We start from the raw sequence: 26,197 nt of genomic DNA on the forward strand, positions 1-26,197 counted from the left end.
ACCACCCCCAACAGACACAGTACCACATATATTATAAAACAGGCTTTCCAAACATGCTCTCCATTTTTGATGGCTCTTTATGCAGGCATTTTTTCATGATACCTTAACAGATAGAAGCATTTATTTCTTTTTAGAGATATTCCTTCATCCCACCTTGACTGCCCCTGGTAGCTAGTTCCATTGGTCGAGTCTGGGAAGCATGAACATGGTGAGCCGACTGGAAGTGTGGGTCTCGGCATCTTGTGAAGTGGCCCCTGAATTAGGTATATTCAGCCAGTTCTCAGGGATGTACCTGCTCTGAGAAGCTCCCCAGTCTGGACTTGCACTGCTCCTGGGAACATAAGAGAAAGCCAGAATCCAGAGCCCTGGCCCCCAGCTGGAATACCAAAGGTGCCTTCAGAGCTCCATTAGCCAGGCCACCACCGTCTCGGGTGCCCCCAGCCAGAAAGGACCTTGGAGGACATTCAGGCATCTGAGGCTCGGTTCCCTTCTACAACACCCCCACCTAGTGGACCCGCCGGAGTGCTTCTCCATGGGGATAATAATAACTCCCAGTTGCCCCAGGGAAGGAAAGGGCAGTTCTACCCAAAAGAAAGAGGCCATTCATCAGCTTGAGTCTCTAAGCTGCCTTCCTTGACCTCTTTAGCAAGACAATAGTCTTGACAGCCAGACTCTGTCAAAAGAAAAAATTTTTTCTAAATTCCTCTAGTTTCATTGGCTGACTGGATCATAGTTTTACCATAAGATACAGGAGGAAGAAACCATGCTATGAGGCGGCGGGAATGGAAAGTAGTGCATTTCTTCTACTTTGGAGATTGCGGGAGGAAGAGGAGAGAGGCAGGGGCAAGGTCCTGCATGTGGGGGGATTCTGCAACAGTCAAGGGGCGGGCCAAGAATTCTACAGAGCCAGTGACACGCCTCCCTACGCATCTCGAGCAGAGGCTGCCAGGGTGTAGAAGCCCACCAAGTGGCCACTTCCAACATGACACAAGGTCAAGGACAGCAGCCCTGATCGCAGCACTTCTGGCCTCAGGGGGATCTCAACATGTATGTGCCCTGGTGAGGTGACTGCAGCTGCTCAGAGGGCTGGCAGAGTGGCCTGCCAGGGGGACAAAGAGGCCACTGCAGGTACATGCCTAAGACTGGGGGAAACGGCCAGGATCCAGTGATGGGCCTGGCCAATAACACTTACAGAATGTGAGGCATTGTTCAAAGTGCTTTCCATTTGTTATCTTATTTAATCTTTGAATACATCTTGTGAAGTAGGTACTTATCACGATCCCATTTTTGCAGATGAGGAAACCTGCCCAAGACCACTTGGTGAGGTGATATAAAATCAACCAGGTGTTAGTGGTCCCAAGGCCAGGGATCAACCCAGGGCAGGGTGAAGGCAAGGGAGTATCCAGAAAATTCTACACGCATGTGAGGATGTTTCCCTATCCCACTCTCACTGACAAAAGAGCCCTGAAATTTCTCCTAAAGGAGAAGCCCTGAGGGTGGAAATCTAAAAACCTGTGTATTTAACTCACCACAGCCTGAATGATCTAATGAGACTATTTAAATTGTTGGATTAAACTGAGTTTACTAATTGGCCTACATTTAGTTTACTTATTACCCAGAGGGGTAGTGGGGGGAAGAGGGCATAAAAATATTAGGTTAATTAGAGGACAAATACAGAAGCCTTATGTTTTGCATTTTTGAGTGGAGTGTGAATTAATTTACGACTTGATTTCATTTCTTAGCCTGTCTAAGGTGCTATTTGGTCTGAACTTGAAAGTCAGACAGCTCTGGGTTTAAATTCCAGCTGAGCTACTTACTTGCTATTTGACTTTAAATAACTTACTTAACCCTCAAAGGCTTCATTTTCTTCACATGAAAAAGGTTGATCACAAGTGCATATTGTTTAGACCAGAAGCCAGCAAATATTTTCTATAAAAGGCCAGAGAATAAATAATTGAGACTTTGCAGGTCATAGAATCTCTATTGCAACTTTTCAACTGTGCCATTGAAGCACAAAAGTAGCCACAGACAATAAATGGATGAGCAAGGCTCTGTGCTAATAAAACTTTATTTACAAAAAGAGACAGAAAGCCAAATTTGGCCCAAGGATCTTAGTTTGCTGACTCCTGGGTTAGAGTATAGCCTACACAATCACAAAGGGACCACAAAGTATAGTGTCTTAGGTAAGATAGAAGCTTTTTTCTTTCCCCTGTTAACAGTCTGAAGTGAGCCATGTAGGCTAGTGGGGCAGCTCTGCTCCATGTAGCCATTCAGGATCCAGGTTCTGTCCATCCATTGCTCCTCATGCTTAAGGAATATTCGAGGAATAGCAAGAACAGGCAGGAGTGGCTGGAGCTGAGCAAGCAAGGGGACTAGGGTAGGAGAGGACATCAGAGAGGTTGTATGTGTGAGTGTGTGTGCATGTGTATGTATGAGAGCAGTTTAGTATGTATGAGAACAGTGTAGGCCATGTAGTTTTTGCTCTGCATGTGATGGCAAGTCCTGACTTTTCTCAGAGCCTCTTGACCTGACTTACATTTTAACAGGATCCCTCCAGCCACTATGTGCAGAACAGACTGGGGGCAGCAGGGGTGAGTCAGGCAAGTAGCAGGGGGACCAAAAGGTGCCCATTGTAATGATCAAGGCAAGAGAAAATGGTGACTTGGACCAGCCAGGGTGGATGTGGTCAGATTCTGACATATTTTTAAATGGAAATGTGCCTTCATTTTTTTTCTGCTGAGAAGACTCAAAACTTTATTCAGCTTATTGAAAGCTGACTCTCCAAAAAATTATGAAGCACTGTGTAGACCAGTTACATTTGGGATATGACTACAAGCCTCTGGGAACCACTTGATTTCTGAGCATCATTATAGCAAATAGCTCCACATAAGCAGACACTGTATCTATTTTGTTAGACTCTGAATTCCCAGTGCGTAGCACAGTGCCTGACACATAGCAGGCCGTTAACAAATGTTTGCTGAATGAATGAATTCCACTAACAAAATGCAAGAAAACACATTGCAGAGCAATGAACAGAGTCGACCAATAAACTAAGCCTTGTGTTATCTTCCATGCAGAAGCACAGCTCTTGCTTTAGAGCTCCTATAGTATGTGACTGAGAACAAGAGTACCTCAGTACTGAGTACTGAGTACTGAGAAAAGAGAGATGGAGGTATTGGCACAGCTGGCCCACCCTTAGCTCAAGGGGCCACCGCCTGACAGGCCTCTGGGATGTGCTTCGGTAAACCACAAGGTCATGGGCTTTTAGAATCTTAATTACTTGGAACCAAGATGGTGAAACCTGCAAATTCCAAGGGGTTGCCATGTTCATAATATTCTACTTTAAAGACAAAGCATAAGCAGGAAATTTCCGGGTCTACAGCCCTTGGGCAAGACATGCAGTGAGGGTTAATTTTATGTGTCAATTCGACTGGGCCAGAGGGTGCCCAGATACATGGTTAAACATTATTTCTGGGTGTGTCTGTGCAAAGGTGTTTCTGAATGAGATCAGCACTTGACTCTGTAGATTGACTAAACAGATTGCCCTCCCCGATGAGGGGGGGCCCCATCGAACCCGATGACATCCTGAACAGAACAAAAGATTGAACAAGAGAGAATTCACTCTCTTCCTAATAGTCTTCAAGCTGAGATGTTGGTCTTTTCTGGTCTTCTGGCTGGAACTAGAACTTACATTATTGGCTCTCCTGCTTCTCAGGCCTTCAACCTGCAGATTTTGGGAGTTCTCAGCCTCCATAATTGACTGAACCAATATCTTATTATCTATATCTATCTATCTATCTATCTATCTATCTATCTATCTATCTATCTATCTATCTATCTACCTCATCTCCAGGTTCTGTTTCTCTGGACCTTGGCTTCCTACCTAAAACAGCAGTTTTGGAACAAAAGGCCTCCAAAGGATTTCAGCCCACATGAACCATGTCTTCAGATGCAGGCTTGGTACCCTGTGTCCTGCACACCAGAGGGAGTGACTAGCTGGTGGCATAGAAGAGGAGCCCACGTCAGTGACTACTGATGGGTAAGTGAGGTGAGGAAAGCACAGGGGGATGGGCAGAAAAAGCTGGTGCCGGGGAGCCCTTGCTGCGGTGAGGACTGGGGACAGGATGGCCTCTCCAGCTTCTCATACTACCCACATAGTAAAACAAACCTCTCATTCTGTATGTGCTCCCACACCCCACGACCACATACACAAGCTTTACATTGAATGGAGTTACAGAAAAAAACATGGACTTTGAAGTCAAACACATCTGGAGTGGCACTTGGTCCCTACAAAGCTATGGCTTTTTTGCATTTGTGAATAAAGAGGGAATGTAGCACAGCGAGTGAGCATACTCGTATGACCCAGGGAATCCCTCAACCTCTTATGCCTCCATTTCCTCATCTGTGAAATGGAGACATGGGAGTGCCTGCTTCTTAGAGTATTATGAGAATAAGTGAGTTGAGGTGTGTAGCCCCCTCTGCCTAGTGCCTAGCACCCAATAAATGCAGACCACTCGTTCAATCACATCCTTTCAGGGAGTTACTAATTGGGGAACCCTTCTTGGCTAGGTGACCCTACTGGGTGCTGGGGAGCAAGTGGTGGCCGACACAGACACAGCCACTGGAATGAAAGCTGCCTCCTGCTGGAACCTCCCTCAACACCCACGACTTTCATGGTTATAGAAATGTCACACCGGTTTCATGTCTCTCATTTCCTAACAGCGCAGCGAGCATCTGTTTGGATTCACTCATTTTTCTTTGCAAATGTCCACTTTTCACTTTCCTCTTAGCCATCATGACTATAGGTCGTTGTCTATAGTGCCACGCTTAGGAAGAGCAGGGGCTGGAACCTTCTTGTCGGAGGGTTTTAGTGGGTTATTTATTGTGACGGAAAATGCAAATGCATCGGCAGTAAACACAAGGGGGAAAGCTACCTCAGCAGTACGCGCAGAACGTAAATGCAGATGGAAACGGTGGGAGAGTGTCATTTTTAGTAAGTAGAGCAGATACGCCACTTTGCTGAAAACACAGAATGCCAGAAAATTCTCGTGACTTTCTGTGTTACTGAAAGAAATTTAAAGTTGACCTGTTTCTTCTTTCGGGACCCTGGAATGACATTATAGTTCACTATATTTGGTACTATTCAATATGGAAAAATAAAATAGCAAATAAAAATCTAGCAAGGGATGGTGGGGATGAACAGAGCTTTACTGAACGATATCAATTCCCGTCACCTGCAGAAAAGATCCTCTTTCAGTGCTGGAAAATTTCCCTTGTCTTCTGGTCTATTTCATACCAAAAAGATCCAAGCAGTTAAAATATACTCCCCTGGTCTCTGTGGACAATTTTCAAATGGAGTTAGGAAATAGGGAGCCTGCGCTCCCCAGATCTCCTCAACGTTGTCTCATCCTGAGTTGTTGAAGTTAGCGGAGAAAAGGCGTCTTTCCTACTCCTGATGTCTCCTCCCATGTGGAGGGGGCCCCAAGAGCATAACACTCCCATCACCAAGCTGCATGCTTTGCTCTCCACCCAAGACAATGCGGGATATCCTAAAGTGACTGGTGAGTTACAACAGAGAAGTTGCACATGCTAAAGCCAGTCTCGCCCTCCCCCCTTACCCCCACCCCCAGTCTGCATGTGTGCACAGAGCAAGCGTGTCCACTGCTCTGCCATACTGTAAGCCTGTGACCAAGTATGTCTGCCTGTTTCGGGGTTCAGTGTTAGGAAACCCACTTGCCCACAGATAATAAATCACAGTCTCCAATAGAACCCTTATCAGTAATCAAGGTGCTATTCTGACATTTTCCCATTTCTCAATGGGTGCAGTCTGCAAAGAATGGGGGCATGTGTCTCAGTCAGTTCAAGCTGCTCTATGAGAATCCATATACTGGATGGCTTATAAACAACAGAAATTTATTTCTCAGTTCTGGAGGCTGGACGTTCAACACCAAGGCATTGGTAGATTAGCTGTCTGGGAAGGCCCCTCTTCCTGGCTTGTAGGTGAGGGCAGAAAGCAGACCAACGTCCTGTGTCTCCTCCTCTTTTTTCTAAGAGCACTAATCCCATTCCTGAGGGCTCCACCCTCATGATCTACTCACCTCCCAAAGGCCCCGCCTCCAAATACCTTCTCATCGGGGGTGAGACTTCAGCAGATGAATTTTAGGGGGACATAGCAGCTAGTGACAAGCTAAGTATCCCGGATGGTCTTCAGAGCACTGTCGTCTTTCTCTGGGTTAGATACAGCCCTCAAAACACAGGCAGGAAGTTAGGAGTGAGTCACACCAGGGCTGAACAGAGCTGAGCCAGGGGCCGGGACAGCGTCAAGACCGCTCTTTACTCCTGAAGCCCCAGCTTTATTTCCATAAGCTCTTCAACCCATGCTCCTCTTAAAAGCAATAGGGAGATGACAGAACTAACTGGGCTGGCAACGCAACCTGGAATCTCTCGACCCTACGATTGGAGGTGCTAATGGGAGCCCTGGGTCATTTCTGGGGAGGATGTGGGGGGTGAGATGGAGATGGAGAACTAGGCAGCTTTCTCCCTGCCCTCACAATTGTTCCCTGAAGTTGTGCTTTTTCTCTTGGTTTCTAGGAGACTTCCTAGAGTAGACACCTGGAGGTGTATGCCGGAAAATGTTCTTCAGGGCTCACATACAAATTTCAGAAAGTCCTGGGGATTCTGGGGTAGCACTTCCATTACGACAGGCCTCTTTTCCTGTGTTGCTTTGGTTTGTTGTCTGGCTGAAGGCAGGAGAAGCTCAGGTTTAGCAAGAAGCTGCCTGAAACAGTAGCCAAGAGGTAGGGTTCATCCAAGGCCGTCAGCCTCAGCTTTGCTACCAATTTGTTGGGGAAAGTCATCTGTGCCAATTAGACCCTACTTGGTAAAGGGTTGTCCTGTCTGGGAGGCAGGTAAAGATACCAACTGTAAGAACAGGTGATCAGTGAAAGTGATCCATTACTTATGCCTCCAGTTCTTCTTAGGCAATTAGCCCTCAACTAGCTTTCTGAGAAATTGAGGAAATAAGTCAATGGGTATGCGGTTAGGGCTGGGCAATTCACATAGAGCATTTTTGTTCCAAGATGAAATGCACCGAGATATGTGGGATTAATGAGCTTCTGACTTCCAAGCCTGGAAAAATTCAGTTCTTTTTTTTCACTTCTCCACACACACAAAGCAATGATATAATGGTAAAACAATAATGAAAAGGAACCAGGCCCTTTCCTCTCTTTATCCTGGTCAAAAGGGTACTTGCCCTTGCTTGAAGTGAACTTTTCTCCTGTAAATTTATTATCTGTCTTCACAGTTCATATTCCACGGAAAGGCACTGGGCCCAGGTCACTGGTTATTTATGGTTAGTATCTACTCTGATCAGCTGGGCATCCATTCTGTTTGGTTGGTGCCTGTGGTGGACATGCCCTAAGGTGACCCCTCACCTCCCACTCCATGAGTCATGTTCTTAATAATCCTATCCCTTTGAATGAGGGCAGGAACCTGTGACCTGCTTCAAACCAGTAAAATAGGGCCAAGGTGATAGGATGTCATCATGCTGATGAGTCTTGATGACCTTGAAGGAGCCAAGTTAAGTTGTGAGAGGACCTATCTATGAAGAAAGCCACTGGATGGAAGTATGGACAGCCTCTAGGAGCTGAAAGAGGCCTTCTGACCAACAACCAGCAAGGAAAGGAGGACCTCAATTAAGAAGTACAAACTTCCAGTTGTAAAATAAGTCACGGGGATGTAAAATACAGCATAGGGTATATAGTCAGTAATTTTATAATAACTATGTATGGTACCAGGTGGTGACTAGGCTTATTGTGGTGATCACTTCATAAGATTTATAAATGTTTAACCATTATCTTATAAACCTGAAACTAATATAATGTTATATGTCAACTACAATTAAAAATTAATTTTAAAAAATCCACTGCCATCCAAAAAGAAGGAAGGAAGGAAAGAAAGAAGGAAGGGAGGGAGGAATAAAGGAAGGAAGGAAGGAAGGAAGGAAGGAAAGGGAAGGAAAGGAAAATAAAGGAAGAAAACAAGGCCCTTGGTTCTATAATCACAAGGAAATTAACTCTACCAATTCCCTGGATGAACTTGAAAGCAGATTTCCCCCTTACTTGAGGCTCCACATGAGAGGGCAGTCTGGCCGACACCTTGACTGCAGCCTGTGAGACCCTAAGCAGAGGACTCAGCTGAGCCATACCAGGCAGGACTCCTGAGCCATTGGAACACTGAGCTCATGAACTTGTTTTGTTTTAAGCCACTCCTTTGTAGTAATTTGTTACACAGCAACAGAAAGCAAATTCAGTGTGCGTGCCATACTGCTATTAACTATTTGGTTGTCACCCCTGTTTCATTCCTTGTACAATTAGTCACCTACTGCTTTGTGTTGGGACTGTAGCCTCAGGCAATTATGACTTTTCTTCTTAACTGGATCAAAGTTCCAGGAGGGCAAGAACTCTGTTCTTGTACTTCTTAAAAGGCACCACAGCTCATCCAAGTACTTGGCGTACAGTAGGTACCTGGTCATATGTGATCTGAGTTTTTGACCCTCCATTTGTTCAACTAAACTAATTGGGTCTTAAAGGAAAGACATAGAGATGTGCGACCAAGTTTTACTGAACCCCTACGGTGTACCAGCTTAGATCCCAGACATGCAGGGAACAAGTAAAAAATTCTGCCCTCCAGTTGTTCATGGTTCAATCCAACCAATGAGATTTTACAATCTCATTTCCTTTCCACCCAGAATTAGAAGATACCCAAAGATTCCTAGAGTTCTTTATCAGTCTGTCAAATTACAATTCTGCAGATCAGGTAGAGGTGCAACTGTAAAGTTCTTCAGTCACTTTTTGTGACTTTTTAGTGTGCAAGTAGAAGAAGCAAAAGGCCTCTGAGGGGTCTTATCTTCCATCTAAACAGGGAGTAAGCCACAGAGATACAAAGGCACATTCTGCTTTTCCTCAACACCCCAGAGTGGGCCTCCCTTCAACTCCAACTCAACTGGACGTATCCATCCATACTCAAGCAGTCCAGAGATCAAAGCCATATTTGGCAGGAGCTACTTTTTATTCATAGGTTTACAGAATATATCGAATTAAGAGGCATATCACTTGTTAACTCTATTTACCAAAAAAGAGCTAAATATATATTCAGCATTAAAATGCATTCATTGTAGCTTGCATACTGCAAAATTCACTTTCATATACATATATTCTTATTTTGCCTACATTATGCATTTCAAATACATAAAAGTGGTACCAAATGGCATATTGGCCTATTTTATCACGGGTCTTATTCATTCCTGATAATCAAAGGGATTGATGGGGGAATACATAGTTTCCCTACTAGAAAAAAGGTAGATTCTGATACAAGCAATGGGATAATGTAAGGAAAAGGGTGTCTCAGTAGCTTTCCATATAATTATTTTAATGACTGTTATCATTGGTTCTCTTCCTTAATAATTGGGATGCTGTACATTTGCCTGGTAGATTCACCCTCTCTTTGCCTGGCTGAGGCAAAAGAAATCATTATGACTTTTTCTTTTCTTCTAGCATATTTCCACTTTCCCCAAAGAGTTTCCTCCAGAGTCATCCACCCTGCTTTTCTGCTGACTCCCTTTACGCTTCTCCCGAGGCTGGACCTTCTTACTCACTGCGTCAACAAGTAGATTGCTGCATCTGTCCCAGGGCACTGTTCAACAGCATCCCTGGCCACTGCCCACAAAGCTGCGAGTGAGAGGCTAGTACCTCTGGCAGAAGAATCAGGAAGTCGGCTAAAAAGATTTTTCTTGAGGTGGCATGCAAATCAACTCCCTCCCACAGACCCTCATCTCTCTTTCATTATACCCTGGTTGGAGAAATTTCCATCGTGAGTGTTCCTGGCAGCCAAAGCTCCAGTATCCCACGCTGATTTCTTTCCTAAAAATACACAGCCTCTCACTCCGTGGGGAAGAAAAATGCAACACTGCCATTTCCAGCGGGCTCCCCGAAGGCTGATTGCGGCCGGGAGCCATTCATCATCACTCGTGCATTCAAGTTTTTCGTTTTTCCCTTACAGAACTGCTCTTGTTTAGCTTGTGGACATTGTGACAAGAACCAGATGCGTCTCTACCTCAGCACCCCTCTCACAGCTGTGTCAGGGGAGAAATACCTGTGCCAGCTAGAAACCCTCTTTTGGAAAGAAAATTATCTGAAACTTCCAAAAGACTTTCAAGAGTGGGGCCTTGCATGCAATAGCAGTTCGAAGGTGTTTAATTGCTAAATGGGCCAGTTCATTGGATGGTGTCTAGTTAGCACTATTTTCCTTCTGACTATTCCCATTTTCTTGCATTTTTTATTTTATCTCAAGGTGCTGTTATATTCAAAATCATGACTAAGAAGTCTTCATTTGGAGGCCAGGGCAGGGTCACAGAAAGAAGCCTGCTGTTTAAAGAGAAAGTTCTAGCTTTGCCACTCACTGTTGGATAATCTTGAGTAGGCAATTGACTTAGATTTTCTGTGTCTATCTCCTCTCTGAAATTGGAATACTATATTTTATATATAAATATATATAATTTATTGGAATCTCCAATAAATTGAAGAACTATTTATGAACAAATCAGATGACTACAAAGGTACATTGAAAACAAAAATAAAGCTTTGTTGAAATGCAAGGGGGTCTTATTAACCACTGCCCAAGGTCACAGCACCATTCACACCAAAGCCTTATTTTTAGTCTTCATAAGAGATCTATTCTTGACTCCATGGAATTTGGGAACAAAAAGTCCTCGCTTTAAGGCTATGCGTCTTGGCTATATGACTACATGGAGGGACTCAATCTGGGAGCCTGGCCACCAAGATTATAAAGAAACAAGCTGAGATGATCAACCCATGGGTGATGGGAAGGAAGAAACGAGAACAGCCCCTCCTACAGCTATCTCCACAGGGATAGGCCGCCACGTCTCTCTGCTTTGGATTTTCGTTGTTGTTTTTTTGTCTTACATTCTTACTGGAAGAAAGCTTCTTGCAGAAATGGTTTAAAACTTGAGGGACTCTTGGGATGGAGCAGTAAGATTAATGAAGCAAAGCTTCCATTGCCTCTTGCCAAAAACATCCATACTCCTTAAGTAAGTCGGCCAGAACAGATATCTCCTCCCTCAGTGCGGGGACTCTGTAGATTGCAGACTCTGATCTTGTCTAAAGCTTTTTTAAAAAGAAAAAGAAAAGAAATCCTGATTGCAGCTGAGTGGATTACTCACCCTCTCACCCTCTGTCCCACCCCCACCCCCACCTCCATCTTATGCTTTAGATCTTTCTTTCACCTGTCTCCTCTGGACTCAGCTAGTCTCCACTCCCAGCCTGGCACCCTGTGCTTCCTGGTTTCCGGATTCTAGGCGATGGTCACCAGCGTGGTGAGTGCACACGGTGAGCCCCTAACTTCCCCCTCACAGGTGAAGCTGGGAAGTTGGTGCACCGTTCTGTGGAGTCTGCACTGTGAAGACGCCCCAGCTGCCTTCTCTACAAACATCTGACTCAGGAACCTCATGTCGACCTGGCCCAACTGTTGGGACTCTCTAAACGTCTCCTACGCTGTTTGCCAAGGGCTTGTTTTTCCACCCAGCCTTGTCTGAGGGGTTCCACATGCCAGAGAAAATAGTTTGTCCATGTTGACAGCTGGAGGGATAACAGGGCTGTCCCACTTTCAGCCCCCAGTGTGGGGATCTGGGTCTATTCAAATAAACCAGGAAGGCAAAAGAATGCAGAAGAGTGATTTGTGCTTTAAAAAATGAAAACAAACCATTCCTCTCCTATTCGCTAGGTGCTTAGTAGGATTCAAGCAACAATGAATGCTGCTATGTGTGGATGAGTTCGTTCATTAAAGTCCTTGGTGTCCTAGGCTGGATGCCCTCAGCTTACAGCCCCACAATGTACCCAAGAGTGCAGTTGTGACATCGATGCATTGTTCTCTAAGTGCTATTCATTGCCTCGATCTGCATTGCTTAAAGCCTAGAAACAACAAACACATTCAAGTTTGTGGCAAAACATCTACCTACTCATGACTTGGCAAACAATCATTAAAAATAACAAAGCAGTACAATATGCTTGCGCTACTTTCAGGCTAGAAGTTGTTGGGTTACTCTGTGAAAGCCACTCCTAAAAGCATTCACTTCACAGTTTTTGACAGGAACCAGCTAACCAGGCAGAATATCCCTCTGGAACCTTCCACAAAACCAGACCCCTCACCACCAGCTTCCCGTTCCACAAAAGAGAGGCCCATTTTGAAACAGGTCTCCCGGTCCCCCGAGTACAGACGTGGTCTGTGGGATTCAGAGTGTCTGGCTCCAAACCTGGTCCCTACTGATCAGCCTGAAACCCCCGCCCCCAGCTTGTACAGGATGAGCCCCCTGGCTGCACGTGGCCCCATGTAAGCATGTGGGTTTCCACTGCCAAGGACTGGGGAAGGAAGGACTGTGTTGTCCTGAGTTTCCTTAGTTCTACAATTTGGTGCCACAGCACTTTGGGAAGAGCTGCACTGGCAGCAGCAATATTAGCAAATCAACAAAGCAGGACTGTTACATGAGTAGGGAGGTAGGCAGGTGGGCAGGTAGGTAGCTTGGTATTCAGTTCCTTGAAATATTAAGTTGCCCAGAGGGCAAAGGCATGCATCAATCAAAGGGCCATCTCTAGGTTTCAGAGTACACGGAGACGTGCGTGCAGTCCTCTTTGACGCCACAAAATCTTACTTCAATCCTCATCAGATGGAAATACCTATTCTATTGCTCTAAAGGACAGAATAAAAAGCACCATTCAGTCTTTGGCCTGTCTGCTGGTTACCCGCACACTCAAAGGATGGGTTTAGAGAAGCAGTGAGTCATGGAGCACATCAAACAAGCATTGGTGCTCCAGGCACCATGGGGGTCAGCTCTGAACCACAAGAAGAGAGGATACCTCCTTTGTCTCAGCCCTGGGCCTACATCCCGTGCTAGGCCCAGACATGTGTCAGCAGAGTGTTCCCTTTGGAGCAGAGGAAGCAATTTGTCAAACGTTATGGTGTTGACACACCCATGACAAGCATCCGTATGAGCCAATGAAATAGCTAAGGTTCTGCGAGTAAGGGGGGGTTCAGGAAATTGGGATGGCTCAAAATAGCATTGCTGAGTGTTATCAGATTTTTAAACTTATCATCAGCAAATCTTTTCAGCTGACTTTGGCTTTAAGAGTTCTTACCAAAAAGATTGCTAAAATGGGATGAGATGGTCCCATAGTTTGTTTGGTCTTTTAAAAAAAAATCATTATAAGAGCTGTTCCATCTTATCTGATTTTTCTCCTTCATCATTAAAAAGAAAAAGAAAAAAAGCACATTACTTTCCTAGATGGTAAGAATTAATACTGTACTCTTTTCTCAGGAATTACCGGCTTTAAGACATCTTTTTAAGTGGGAGAATGGACATGTCATGCAGGTAGCCAATAAATGCAATCCCTGATTAAATGTGAGTTCTAAACATTTGAAAACGTCTAACTATTTCCCCAGTGCATTTGTAATGTCAGAGCTCTGCACCTGGCTTCTTTCTAAAAATTTTTTTCTTGGTCCTCTCTTATAAGAGTTAGTGCTACGTGTCTTTTAAATGCACTGATCACAACTTCACAAACTTAAGTCAACAACTATGTGTTCAAAAATCTTTGTCTTCCCTTTGAAACTGGATGCAAAAAAGAAATCTCTCCTGTCAGTGGAGACTGCTGTGAAGGAACGAGGCGCCTGCACATAAATCTCCTTAAATTTTTTGAAGAGCTGCTTTTCTTTATCCCACTGGTATATCTGGGAGAACGTATAGTCACTCCCCAGGGCCAGGTAGTGATTCTCTTTAAAAGAGAAGGGTTGCAGGGTCATGGCTCCCCGGGACGGAAGAGCCTGGATCTCTACAAACTGCTTACTGTTCCACCTCATGACCCTGGAGTCCCCAATGAAGCGGGTGAGGGACAGGTAGAGGGCATTCTGCATTCTGAAGCTCTTCACAGCCAGCACGTCTTCCATGTTGGGAATATCACTGTGGGGAACAAACTTCTTGGAACTTTTATTCCACTGGAGGATGATGGGGACCTGGGAACGGCTGGACAGGATCAGGTGCGATTTCCCGTCTATATCAACGAACTCAGCGTCCGTGTCCCTGAACCACTCGTGCAGAGACTGGTACGAGTAGAATCCTTTGCTGTTCCATTTATAAACTGTTGACAAGCCAGCTTTGGAGCTGTCTGCGATGACAAAGAACGTCTCGTCGTCGATCTGAAACAGCTCGATGTCATTGGGCTTGGAAATGCGAGAGACTTCTATGTCTTGGAATTTGACAAACTTGGTCCAGCTTTCATCGTACTTGTAAATATGGGAGCCCCCAAAGAGCTGGGCCACCACCACAAAGACCTGGTCATCGATGAGGATGGCCTTGCAGCCCACGATGGACTGACCTGTGCTCCGAAAGAAAGGAGAGGGGATTAGGGCTGCCGCAGTTAAAGATGCTCCTCTCTAGTGAACCTGGGACCCTTAGGAATGGCTGGTGAGAAATGGAAAAAAGGGACAGCCACTATGGAAACCAGTATGGTGGTTCCTTGAAAAATTAAATGTAGAATTACCATATGGTCCAGCAATTCCAATTCTATATCCTTACCTGAAAGAATTGAAAGCAGTGTCTCGAAGAGACACTTGTACACCCATGTTCACGGCAGCATTATTCACAATAGCTAAAAGGTGGCATCAACCCTAGTGTCCATTGATGAATAAAAGGATAAACAAATGTGGCATGCACAGCCAATGGAATATTGTCCAGCCTTAAATAGGAAGAAAATTCCAATATATGCTACAACACGGATGAATGTTGAGGACATTTACTAGTCACAAATAAACAAATCCTATATGATTCCACTTATACGAGGTACCTAGGGTAGTCAAATTCATAGAGACAGAAAGTAGGTGCCTGGATCTGGTAGGAGGGGGACATGGGGAGTTGTTTAATGGGTACAGCTTTTCAGTTTTTCAAGGTGAAAAGGGTTCCAGAGCTTGGTTGCATAATTATGTGAATGTACTTAATACTGCTGAGCAGTACACTTAAAAGTGGTCAAGATGGTAAATTTTATGCTGTGTATATTTTCCCATAATTAAAAAAATATGTAAACCCTTTTTATAAATTGTGGCTTCATAGAAATAGGTGAATACTGGTCACCCGGGCTTCTGCATCTTTAAAGACAGGCATACAATTCAGGAAACTCACTAACGCACTACACAAATTGTCCTCATGCTATTCAAAAAAGTACGTCCCACCTCCATAGGCCAGAATGAGGCAATTAAAGGGGCTCCTTCTCTTGGGGGCTAAAATGGTAGGAGTCAGGTCTCAGAGGCAGGAGGAAAACATTTTAACAAGAGCTCTGAAAGACATGTGCCTCTTTCAAGTTCCAGAGCCAAAGGAAAGCGAGGCAGAGTAGTGTTAAACCCTATGACTCTAAACCAGGTGGCCCAGGATTCCAAACACAGTCTCATACCTGGAAAGCTTTCTGACCTTGTGCCAGTTAACTCCACTCTGTGCTCAGACTCCTTGTCTAGGAAATGAGACTAAGGATGCTGCCAGCCCTGGTCTTACAGGGCCACTGGAAAGACTAAGTGAGAAATGTCATGGTAAGGGTTGTTAGGACAGAGCACCCACACGAAGGAAGTAGTCAATAACTAGTCGCTAACATTATTGGATCACTGAAGCAATTGTCTCGATAATCAAAAGCCCCTTTAGAGACTGCTCACTGTAGAAATACATATAGAATGAGTGGTGATGTGAATGATCTAACTTAGGCAGCACAAAACTAGAACTTTTCAGGAAAAGGGGAACTTTCCCAGTAATGGCTCCCTCGAAAGTCTGGGTCACCTCCTACCATCCTCTCCCACTTGGCATCAGACCCCCAGACCTTCCTCCAACCTCCCCGTCACAGCCAGCAAGCAACAGGACCACCCACATCTAAAAAAATATTGACCCTCCCTCTAGGTCATTTGATTAAAAGCTATCTCTTTCTTCCAATTTTCTAGGCGATTTGAACCAAAGTGAATTTTGGTCAGTAAATTACAAGGACAATTACCCAATTTCTGTCCTTCGTAATAACATTGAGGACAGACGATAGGTGATTTTTAGAGTGGTATTTACTTTTCTCTTTCATTACTTTGGCCTTCTTGGAAGAATCTGGTCCCTTTCCTTTGTTTAAAATTAATTATTGTATTTTTTTTCCTAAGTATAGAAGTTTTAAGTATTCACCAAAGCAAATTTTTAAAATAACAGTAGGCAACACTTGTAAGGTGTGTACTATGGCCAAGCACTATACTAAGCACTTTACATGTATTTTTACTCATTTAATTTTTATAACAACCAGATGAGGCACATGCTGTGATTATCATGATCCTTATTTTATAAAGGGTAAAACTGAGGCACAGAGACGTTCAGTAACTTATGTGAGATCACACAGCTAGTATGTGGACGAGCCTGGGATCCAAATCCAGGTAGTCTGGCTCAAGTCTACATCACACCACCAGTCTACCAAAAAGCACAAAGAAGAAAATCAAAATGACTTGCAAATGCTGAAGTAATACTTAATATCATGATATATTTAATTGTCAATCTATGTTCATAATCAAATACACTTTTTAAAAATAAATTTGAGCTTATAGTATACATAGGCTTTTTATAACCTACTTTTCTTCACTTGACCACTATGTCGTGAATATTTCCATGTTATTTCATCTTCTATAACTAGATTTTTAAACACTACACAATATTCCACTCCGTAGATGCACCATAGTTTATTTAACTAATCCCCTATTGTTGGACATTGCACTTATTTCTAGCTTTTCATTATTAAAAACAACATGCTTCCTTGTAGAGAAATTTCTTTTTTGAAAACCAGCTGGAAGTATTATTAAATGGTTGCTGACTCAAACATTGTGCACATTTTAAACTACCAAACTGCTCTTCGAAAGCTGCACTGACTCCCACCCTGCCAACATGAGTTGAGTGTGCATGCCCCGGGTCCCCTTTCTGAACTGCCTGGCCATGGAGGTCCCTGCTGCCCAGTGTCCTGCAGGCCTGTCTGTCTCAGCTGAGGGATGGTGTAAGACAGAAAGAATTCTGTTTTTGGAGATGCTCCGTAACACTTCTGTCTAGGTAAACACATTTAGCCCATGGAGTTGTCTGTAGCAGCAGAGATCATGTGTGCGTGCGTGCGTGCGTGCGTGCGTGCGTGTGTGTGTGTTTTAATGTAGAAAGAGAGATTAGAGCCTGGACCATACATTGCTTACAGAAATCAAAAGGAAAACACAATAAGCCAAAACTTATTTCTCAGGAAAGCTGAGAAAAGATGTAGAAAGAAAAAAGATGTGAAGGGTAAAGGCTTGGGGTGAACGTGCCCACTGGTTTCCCTCTCCCCCCAGAAGATGGAGAGCTGGAGCTGTCTCTTTTGCATTGTGTTCACTGGGGTCACAAGGAGAGAACAGGTGCCCCTCCCATTCCTCAGAGCCCTGTCTTGCAGTGCAAGGACTGAGAAAAGCCATGCCTGGCCGACTCTGGGAGCACCCTGTGATCAAACAAGATGACAAATGAGGCATGCACGGCCCCATGAGGGGAGAAAGGTCCATGTCTACCTCCGCCTTGTTCAAGGCAAGGGGTTCCGTGGCTGTTCCTTTGCTTATGCATCTGTCACCTGCCCTGCGCACGCAGGCTGCTGAAGTCCAGCTAGCCATGCTGCTTCCTCTACCAGCAGTGCTCCTGCTTCTGTAACCACTCTCTCCCCCTGCCACCTGCAGATCCTTCTCTGCTGGTCCCTGCCATTCCCTATGCTTATGAACACTGGAGAGATTAACTGAAACCAAAGAGTTAGGGTCTACGGGGGAAGGACGCCTGCTCGTATGTTTTTTCTACCATAAAATAGAGACAATAGCACACATATTATGAGGTTGTTATGTGGCTTATGATTGAAAAGGCTTATAATTCACTGAGTACATAAATGTCAGTTGCCTTCCTTGAGTGAAAAATTATGTTTCAATGAATGTGATTTGTGTTTAATGGAAATGTACGTACTAAGGGAGCACAGGAGACAGATACTTCATTTCAATCAGGTCATCAAGGAATGCTTCCTGTAAGAGGCTGCATTTGAGCCTGGAGACCCAGGTGAAGAGAGAAATATGAGAAAGTGAGGTGGCTGAAGTGTAAGATGTGCTCATAAATCAATAATAAGTGACAAAAAATGGGCACTACATATCAAGCAGGCATGTTGGGACCCTGATATATGAGTTTGTGTGCTTTCCTGAATTAAAAAGACTGAAAGATCTGAAGCTGGTAGCTTCCCCTAGTGGTAGTAGTGAGGAATGGTAATCAAATATCTATTTTCATCTCCAGCTGATAGCTCAAGGTTCGTTGAGGATTTACTATATGCCACACACTGGGCTAAGAGTTACACACATTACCCTCATTAAATTCCCACAGATGAACTGGGAATTCATGAAATTCCAATTTTACAGATGAAAGAGGCTCATGGCAGGTAAGTAACTTGGCCAAAGTCGCCAGCTAGAAAGATCTGGAGCCAGTTTTATCAAAAACTAAAGTGTGATGTTGGAGCCCATCAGCTTAACTACCACTGTTGGAGCTCATTTCTTGGGTTTGTCTGTGAAGAGGACCTGTGGGCTTCATGCCAGGTTGCCCACCTCTCCGAAGATTCAGACTTTGAGATGGAGGGGCTGAGGAATCCCTGGAAACCAGCAAGGTCCAGACCTGCCTCTGGCTCTGGCCACGCCCACTCTAATCTTACTGACCATTTTCTACCCAGCACCTCTGTGGCCTTGGCAGGTCCAGGTCAGCAGCGCTTGCTGGAATTCTTGCAATAGCCTCTGAACTCGTTGCTTTGCTTCCACCTGTGTTCCTCCTCTTACACAGGCTACTCTCGGCCCAGCACTCCATGCTTGGTACCTGTCTCTTCCTGTGCAGCCCTGTGACCTCTGCACAAAACCCTCCAAGGCTTTGCAGAGCTCTTGGAGTAAAAGCCTACATCCTCTGTAGGACCTCCAAGGCCCCACTGCCAGCCCTTCCTACCTCTCCGACTTGGTCTCCCGCAGCTCTCCCTGGGATCATTTCGCTCATGCTCAACTGGCCCCTTGGACGACACAAACAGGAAAGATACCCTCCTACCTCCGGACCTTTGCACTTGCTGTTCCCTCTGCCTGGAATGCTCTTCCTCCAGCTCTCCATGTGGCTCAAGTCCTCATGTACCACAGGTCTGATTCAAATACCACCTTCTTAATGGGGCCTCTACCAGGCACTACCTAAAATTTCAACACCCCCATGCCCAGCACGTCAAAGCTTCCTCCCCCACCTTCTTTTCCCTTCTTAGCATGCTGCTATCCAAGTGTTATACATATTGCAATTATTTGTCTTTTTTATTATCGCTCTGTCCTGCTAGAATGTGAACTCCCTGAGGGCAGAGGTTTTTATCTGCTTTGTTTATTACTTTGGCCTCAGCACCTAGACTGTGCCTGGCTCAGAATAAGAGCTTAAGAAGTCTTTGTGAAGGAAGGAAGGAAGGAAGGAAGGAAGGAAGGAAGGAAGGAAGGAAGGAAGGAAGGAAGGAAGGAAGAAAAGAGAGAGAGGGAGGAAGGAATCGAGGGTGGGAGAGAGAGAGGGAGGGAGGGAGGATGGACGGACTTGAGGAACTCGGGCATGCCACCAGCTGCAGGTGGGGAGCAGTGTCGTCCCTTCCTACTACGGTCAACCTGGGAGACGGAAGGAGTGGGATACAATAGTGACAGACGCTGGGCTCCGCCTCCGAAGTGACAGTGGAGTGACTCAATGTGCCTGAGCCTCGATGTCTTCATCTATGAAGGTGTGAGGAGGAACCTGGCATGGAGACTGCCTGCTCTGTGCCTGGCACTCACCGAATCCTCACAATATCCACACAAGGTGCATCAGCTGTCCACCTGACAGATGAGGAAACTGAGCTCGGGGCCACTGTTACTTGCTAGCACATGGCAGAATCAGGAGTAGAACCCACATTCGTCAGTTTTCAAAACCTGAGCGCTTTATGCTCTGTCTGTATGCCAGCTCTCCCTTGAAGAGAAGGCTTCTGTCCTCACCCTATGGGCAGGCAACCCACAGTAATACCTCCAGCAGCTGTGGTGAGTTTCCAATGAGACAAATCAGAACCTGGCACCTCAGACCCGCAACCAGCACTGGCCACACGGCATTGGAACTCCTTGCACAGTCCCACCTCCTACTATGGGGAGAGGAAGAGAGGCCAGCTCATTCACCCCTCGCTTACCTTCCGAGTTAGGAAAATGAGGGAAGCAAAAACACATGGGTGGCGAGTCCCCTCTGTTGCCTCCCTTTTTCCTTTCACAAGGACTGGGTTTAAAGTCCTCAGGCCTCGGCTCCCTCACTAGGTTCACCTGCGCAGCACAGCTCTGCGCTGAGTCTGCATTTGGATGAGCGGGGCTGCTCTTAGGAATGTGAGCTCAGCACTAGGCAGCCAGATGGCCCGACAGCAACGCGACTCATCTGAAATGGCCTCTTCGTGGCATCCGCATGTGCGTCTCACAGACATCTCAGGGCTGCGAGATGAGGCTCATTAGCAGCTCTGCTCCCGAGGGCTGAAACGACACTCTCCCTGCCTCCCTACATCCTGCACCTGCTGCAAAGCCACTTCGTGCCGGAGAGATTCCCAGGAGCCCCCCCATCCGGAAATTCTACCCAGATACGCTTCTCGCTGCAACAGCAAAACGCGGCTGTAGCTCCAAATCAGGAACCACTAAAGGAAATCCTCTCATGGGGTCACAGTTAGGCTATTGTGATGCTGTTTATAAAGTCAGTATTATTATCAGATTACGCTTGATAAATAAGGGGCCTTTGGAAGACTTTATCCACTTACTTACAAAGCAAGTAGATCATCCATTTTTAGTAGCACTAAGACACTGGGGTCCCCCTGCCAGCAGTGAAAGAAGCATTAGGGAAATTTTATCCCAAAGGCCTGAATTTAGAGCCATTTATTCATATTTTGTTTGTACTAGTAAATTAAAGGAAGCGGTGATCACTAGGACCTGGCAAGAGGGCAGGAGGAACAGCTAGAGGGTGTATGTGTGTGCCTGTGCATGTGTACACGTGTGTGTGCATGTATGTGTGTCCATGCATATGTACATATGTGTGCATGAGCACACATGCGTGTATACATGTGTATGCATTAGCCTATTAAAATAAAAGTCAACGAAATCATTTAGCTGCTGCTACAAAGCGGGTGCAGTCTTAGGCCACCATAACCACTCAAGATCAAGGGGTTCTCTGAGTGACTTGCACCACTCCAGGAAAAATGCCTCCCACCACATGCAAACCATCACCCTCTCCCTTTTCAAAAGGATCACGAGCAATAAATAGGATCACCTCCTGACATCTCTGTTCTCACCAATAACTGAACAAGTCGTGATAAAAAAAATCAGAGAGATGGGGGTGGGCTGGATGGAGTGTGTTCCCCAAATCTAACCATGTCCGACAGCCGAGCTGTCCCTCGGTATGGCAGAGCACGTTTCTTCTCTCACTGAAATTAGGCCAACACATCCGATCAAAGCCACAACACACCTGTAATATTGTCATAGCTCCGGAAGTTCATTTCGATGTGGTCCCACTCCAGCACCATACAGTTCTCCATGCTGGGCTGAGCGATGGCCACATACACGTCATTCTTGGAGTTGAATGTATCCACCGAAACCGATTGGTAGGGCAAAGTCTGATGAACAACAAAATCTGGGAATAGGGGTTTAAAAAAGAAAGAAAGAAAAAAGGCTCCATGAGATCTCTTGTGGCAGTTATTAACCGCCACTACCCTTCCATCCTTTCTATCATCAGCTCTGAAAAGTGCTGGGAGGTGGAGGGCAGGAGAGCAGCAACACAAACATCACGGTGTGTTTGACTCTGGGAGGTTCCAGAAGGTTCTGGCTTGCACAGACTGAGTGCACAGCTTCTAATACGGCTCGAGATGAGCAGCTCACAAGCTTGGCTACAGGATCTCAAGGTTTTAAACACATTTGGTGAAACCTGGATTTCAAAAAGACAAGACAGCAAGGATGCCACAGAGCAACGTTCCTAAAACTATCAGGAAAATCCCTCGGTGAAGAAGGCCTGCTGAGGGCAAATTTGCTTGGGAAATGCTGTAATTCTAGCTCTCTCAGAAGAGCCCCAGTAGTAAAGAGACCCGTTTAGTTTTGTTTGCTGTGGTGCTTCTCAGGCTTACCTGAGAATGGAACCCTTTTACCACCTGTTAGCATATTCCCAAACTCTGTATTACCTTGGTGTGGAAACTGCCACGGAGGGTTCAAAATGAAAAGTCAACCTCCCAAATGGCACACTGCACATCTGGAAACCCAACCAAACCCCTGACATATGGTCTGAGAAGTTCATAAAGCCCACCGTGCGGGGAAGTTGACCTAAGTACATTTACTGGTTAGACTCAGTGCTGTGTAAGTAATGGCTGTTCCTGGGGTCTGGACAGCGTTGGATAGCTCAGCAAGCACTTACAGGAAGGAGATCTATTGGATTTTCAAGCAACATAAAGCTCGTCTGATTTGAGCATGTGTTCTACTCTTCCATTTAGTGGCACGTCAATACTCCTCATCCACATTGTTCCCCTGAGCTACGACTGACTCACTGTATCAAACCTTGGTAGGAAATGTATGGTTTTACCAAGGAACAGTGAGGATACTCTCGGGTGAAAGAATGGTTACTGTGCGGAGTAGCTTCAGAACCAATGAAGAAAGAAAAACAAAACAATAATAAAGTTTAAGGTAAATTCTTTCTTTGGCAAGAGACCTTTCCATGTGCGCTGCTTCTTGGCAGGCTAAACATGGCCAGGGTAAGATGATGGTGGATGTCTGGCTAAGGGAAGTCTCTTGCCCATCTCTTTCCCAACAAATCCTCACTGGTGCCCCTCAAGTAAGTCCCACCTCCTCTGAAAAGCTTTCCCTGACTGGTCCAATTCATGGAACTCTTCCTAACTCCTTGGACACATAATCAGGCACTGCTGTTTACATCTTATTATTCACGATGACTGAATCTCCAACATAGTGATCATCAGAGACAGATCTGGAGAAATGAGAGAGATCTTAGAGACTTGAGTCATTTTAACAGAGCCAGCAGCTGAAGCCCAGAGAGGGTGAGTGTCTGACCATGGCCACACAGCGAGTACGGTGTGTCTCCTGAACCACTTAGTGCTGCCTAAGGTCTGGTCTGGGCCCTACATTTTCGGAGTCCCCATAGCACAAGCCCACAGAAGCCACTCAAGAAATACCTCTGACTCAGAAGCCTTCTAAAACTGTCACATGAGAAAGGCAACAAAGGAGTGGGCCACTCAGCAGTGAGTAAAGAGCGACAGAGTCAAAGGAATGGAGGCAGGAGAGGAGGTGGGAACAGCTGAGAGCGTGTTGGGGTGAGAAGCACACAGCACGGATGGGAATAGCAGGGGACAGTCAGGGGGCAGGAGAAGCAGGAAGGCCTCAGGGAGGGCAGGCAACGTGAAGCACCGGAAAGAGCTCTGTGCCTGGAGTCCAGCTACCGGCAGCCACTTCCGGCACTCGAGACCGTGGGCTGCACACTTCCCTTGGCAAGGCTTCAGTTAAATCTTCCACAAGAGGGGGGCAATGATACCTCCCCAGCTGAATGGCATGGATACATTGAGTAATGTTGCTGGAGATACCTACGTCGGAGCTTAGCACATAGTAAGTGCTTGATAAATATAGAATTCAGGTCCGAGAAAGGACAGCCCACCTCCTCTGTCCCAGCCACCACTGGTCTGTCTCTTGGAGGAGTGTCAATTTTAATGACATCTGAGAAAAGATGCCAGAGCTGTGACTTCACCTTCTTGCTGAGTGACCTTGGGAAAGTTACTTAACGTCTCTCTGCCTTAGTTTCCTCATCATATATTACGATTCATACTCAGTTAGAACTGTACCTAGCACTAAGTTAGTGCTCTGCACATGTTAACTTTCAGAGGTGTCCCTCCCCAGGTACAGTAGGTGCTTAATAAGTGCTTGCTGGCTTAACGAAGTGGGAAGGCTAGCTCATTCTGAAGACTGTGGTGGGGAGAGGACTCGGCTGAACGAACGGTGCTTGCAGGTGCAGGGGGAAGCAAAAAAGAAGCTTCCTCTGCACCCCGAAAGCAAGAAGTGGCCGAGGGACAGTGAGGGCAGGTGGCAATAGTGGACAAGCACCCTCTCCCCCACCCTGCAGGGAGTAGACTATGCAGAAGAGCTGGGGCTCTGAGGTAAAAGAGACTGGGCCTCAGGTGGCTGCCTGCAGGAAGAACTGTGACCCGTGGGCAAAAACCTTGAGCCTCAGGTTCCTCATGAGTAAAATGAGGCTGATGTCTAGTTCATAACGAGAGTGCACATAGTATTAGCACAGAGCTCTGTCTGTGGTGGCCCCTCAGTAGAGTTATAGATGTAAGTAACTCTATAGTTACACAGTTATGTAGTTATAGTCACAACGATAGCATTATGCGGTCTGCACAAAGACTTAGGAAAGAATCACAAAAGCTCCTAGCCCCACTCCTCTATCTGCACCCCCGTTGATCTGTCAAAGACTAAAACAGAGAAACTCAGCCTCGGTTCTCTTTTATTGGCACTGGCAGAACCAGTGTAGAAGCCAGAAAGTGCTGAGGACACAAGGCTTGGAGGGTTCTGTGTTCATGCATAGATAAATGGAAGAAGGGAAATAGTAGCTGTCAGTTTCGGCTTCCTTTCCTGGAGTTAGAAAAAGACTCCGAGAATACAGCTGCGTTCTTTTAATCACAACCGAGACGGCTATAAGCCTCTCCTACCTCCGGTGGTATTTGTCTCGTCCAAGTCTGCAGAAGGTTCCCAACATGTCTGCGGTGCCCGGACCTCACTCATTCTAGACTGTCTCCCTCTCTGAATTCTACACTCTGAATTCTCAGAAACATGAGCTTCTGCTCCAAAACACAGGTCATTTAAAGTGCAGACCAAAAAAGTCAGTTTTTTAATTAAAGAATCCCAGAATGAAAAAGAGCTGCCAGAGTGAAGAGCATTTTACAAATCTAGCCTTGATTGGTCTGACTTTCATTTGTTTCCCCAAAACATTGGTTTCATCATATTCTCTATATACTGAGTATCTGGCACAACACAGACTGTTAAGTCATTTGAATTACAAATCTAATTCTTAATAGGAGATCCCTTCTCCCCTCTACTGCCCCCTCAAAAAAATGAGGAGGAAGAGAAGAAAACGAGGAAGAAACGGGTGAAAGAATATGATTGATGCGTATGTGTTCGTGTATATAGGGGGAAGGGAACTCGAGGTGTTTAAATATTTTCTTCTATCCCCATCTTAATTTATCTTTTACAAATGGCAAAAGCACATTTACTGTGGAAAGGTCTCAGAGAATACACATATTGATATGACATCAATTTACTAGTGTTTAACTATTATTGGTATTCTCTGCGAAAACATTGCCACTTCCATTCACACTGGATTAAGTTCATGATGTCAGTGGGACTCTCCTAATTCAGGCATGGCTCCCACTGGAATCAACAGATTTTTACATAGCTATTTATAGCACTTGCAGAAAATAAATTATACATGATGCCAACCCTATTGGGAGAGAAACCGCACATTAATGCATTATTTCTCTTTGCGTTTTCATCAGCCCTGAAATAGGGAAGCTAAGAGGACCATTAGGATGCAAAATTCACTCCCTCCAAGGAATTTAGTGAATTATCCACCTAGCATGTGGAATCATGAGCAGGTAACAGAGATTTTTGAAGTAGTTAAAAATAGACTTGAGGCGGAGGGGTGTGGAAGGACTGTGATTAATCTAGAGAGCTGACACAGTCCAGGGGTGGCTTCATGGTATTAATTACACCCCTGTGCCTGGAACGGAATGGTAACAAGACCTTCCTCTCCCTGGGAAGAACAGTATCTGCCTGTTCTTCCTCTACCTAAAGAATCTGGGCTAACAGGAAAACAGTGCACTCAGAAAATGTGCTTCTTCCCAAATCTTCGGTGAGGATGCAACAGCAGTACCCTGACTCTCAGATCTGGCTTTCCATCTCCCATCCATCCTCATATATTTGCTCCCCAGCCTTTAATAAAGCACCAGAGGATGGGGCTTGATTTGAGCAGGAAACAGGAACCCCAAAACCTCACAATGTA

General features: G+C 45.4%; 1 protein-coding gene across 1 annotated transcript in view; it reads right to left on the reverse strand.

Moving 5' to 3' along the window:
• Nucleotides 1-9,046: 9,046 nt before the first annotated feature.
• Nucleotides 9,047-26,197, reverse strand: part of LGI2 (leucine rich repeat LGI family member 2) — a 30,908-nt gene continuing 13,757 nt past the window's right edge. The window contains exons 7-8 of the mRNA XM_019642384.1: nucleotides 21,617-21,781; nucleotides 9,047-14,441 (exon numbers count right to left, since the gene is read on the reverse strand). Coding sequence (XP_019497929.1) covers nucleotides 13,624-14,441; nucleotides 21,617-21,781 — 983 coding nt within the window. The 3' untranslated portion in view covers nucleotides 9,047-13,623. The remainder of the gene's footprint in view (nucleotides 14,442-21,616; nucleotides 21,782-26,197) is intronic.

Source organism: Hipposideros armiger, unplaced genomic scaffold (genome assembly GCF_001890085.2).
Source record: "Hipposideros armiger isolate ML-2016 unplaced genomic scaffold, ASM189008v1 scaffold_68, whole genome shotgun sequence".
Classification (NCBI taxonomy): domain Eukaryota; kingdom Metazoa; phylum Chordata; class Mammalia; order Chiroptera; family Hipposideridae; genus Hipposideros; species Hipposideros armiger.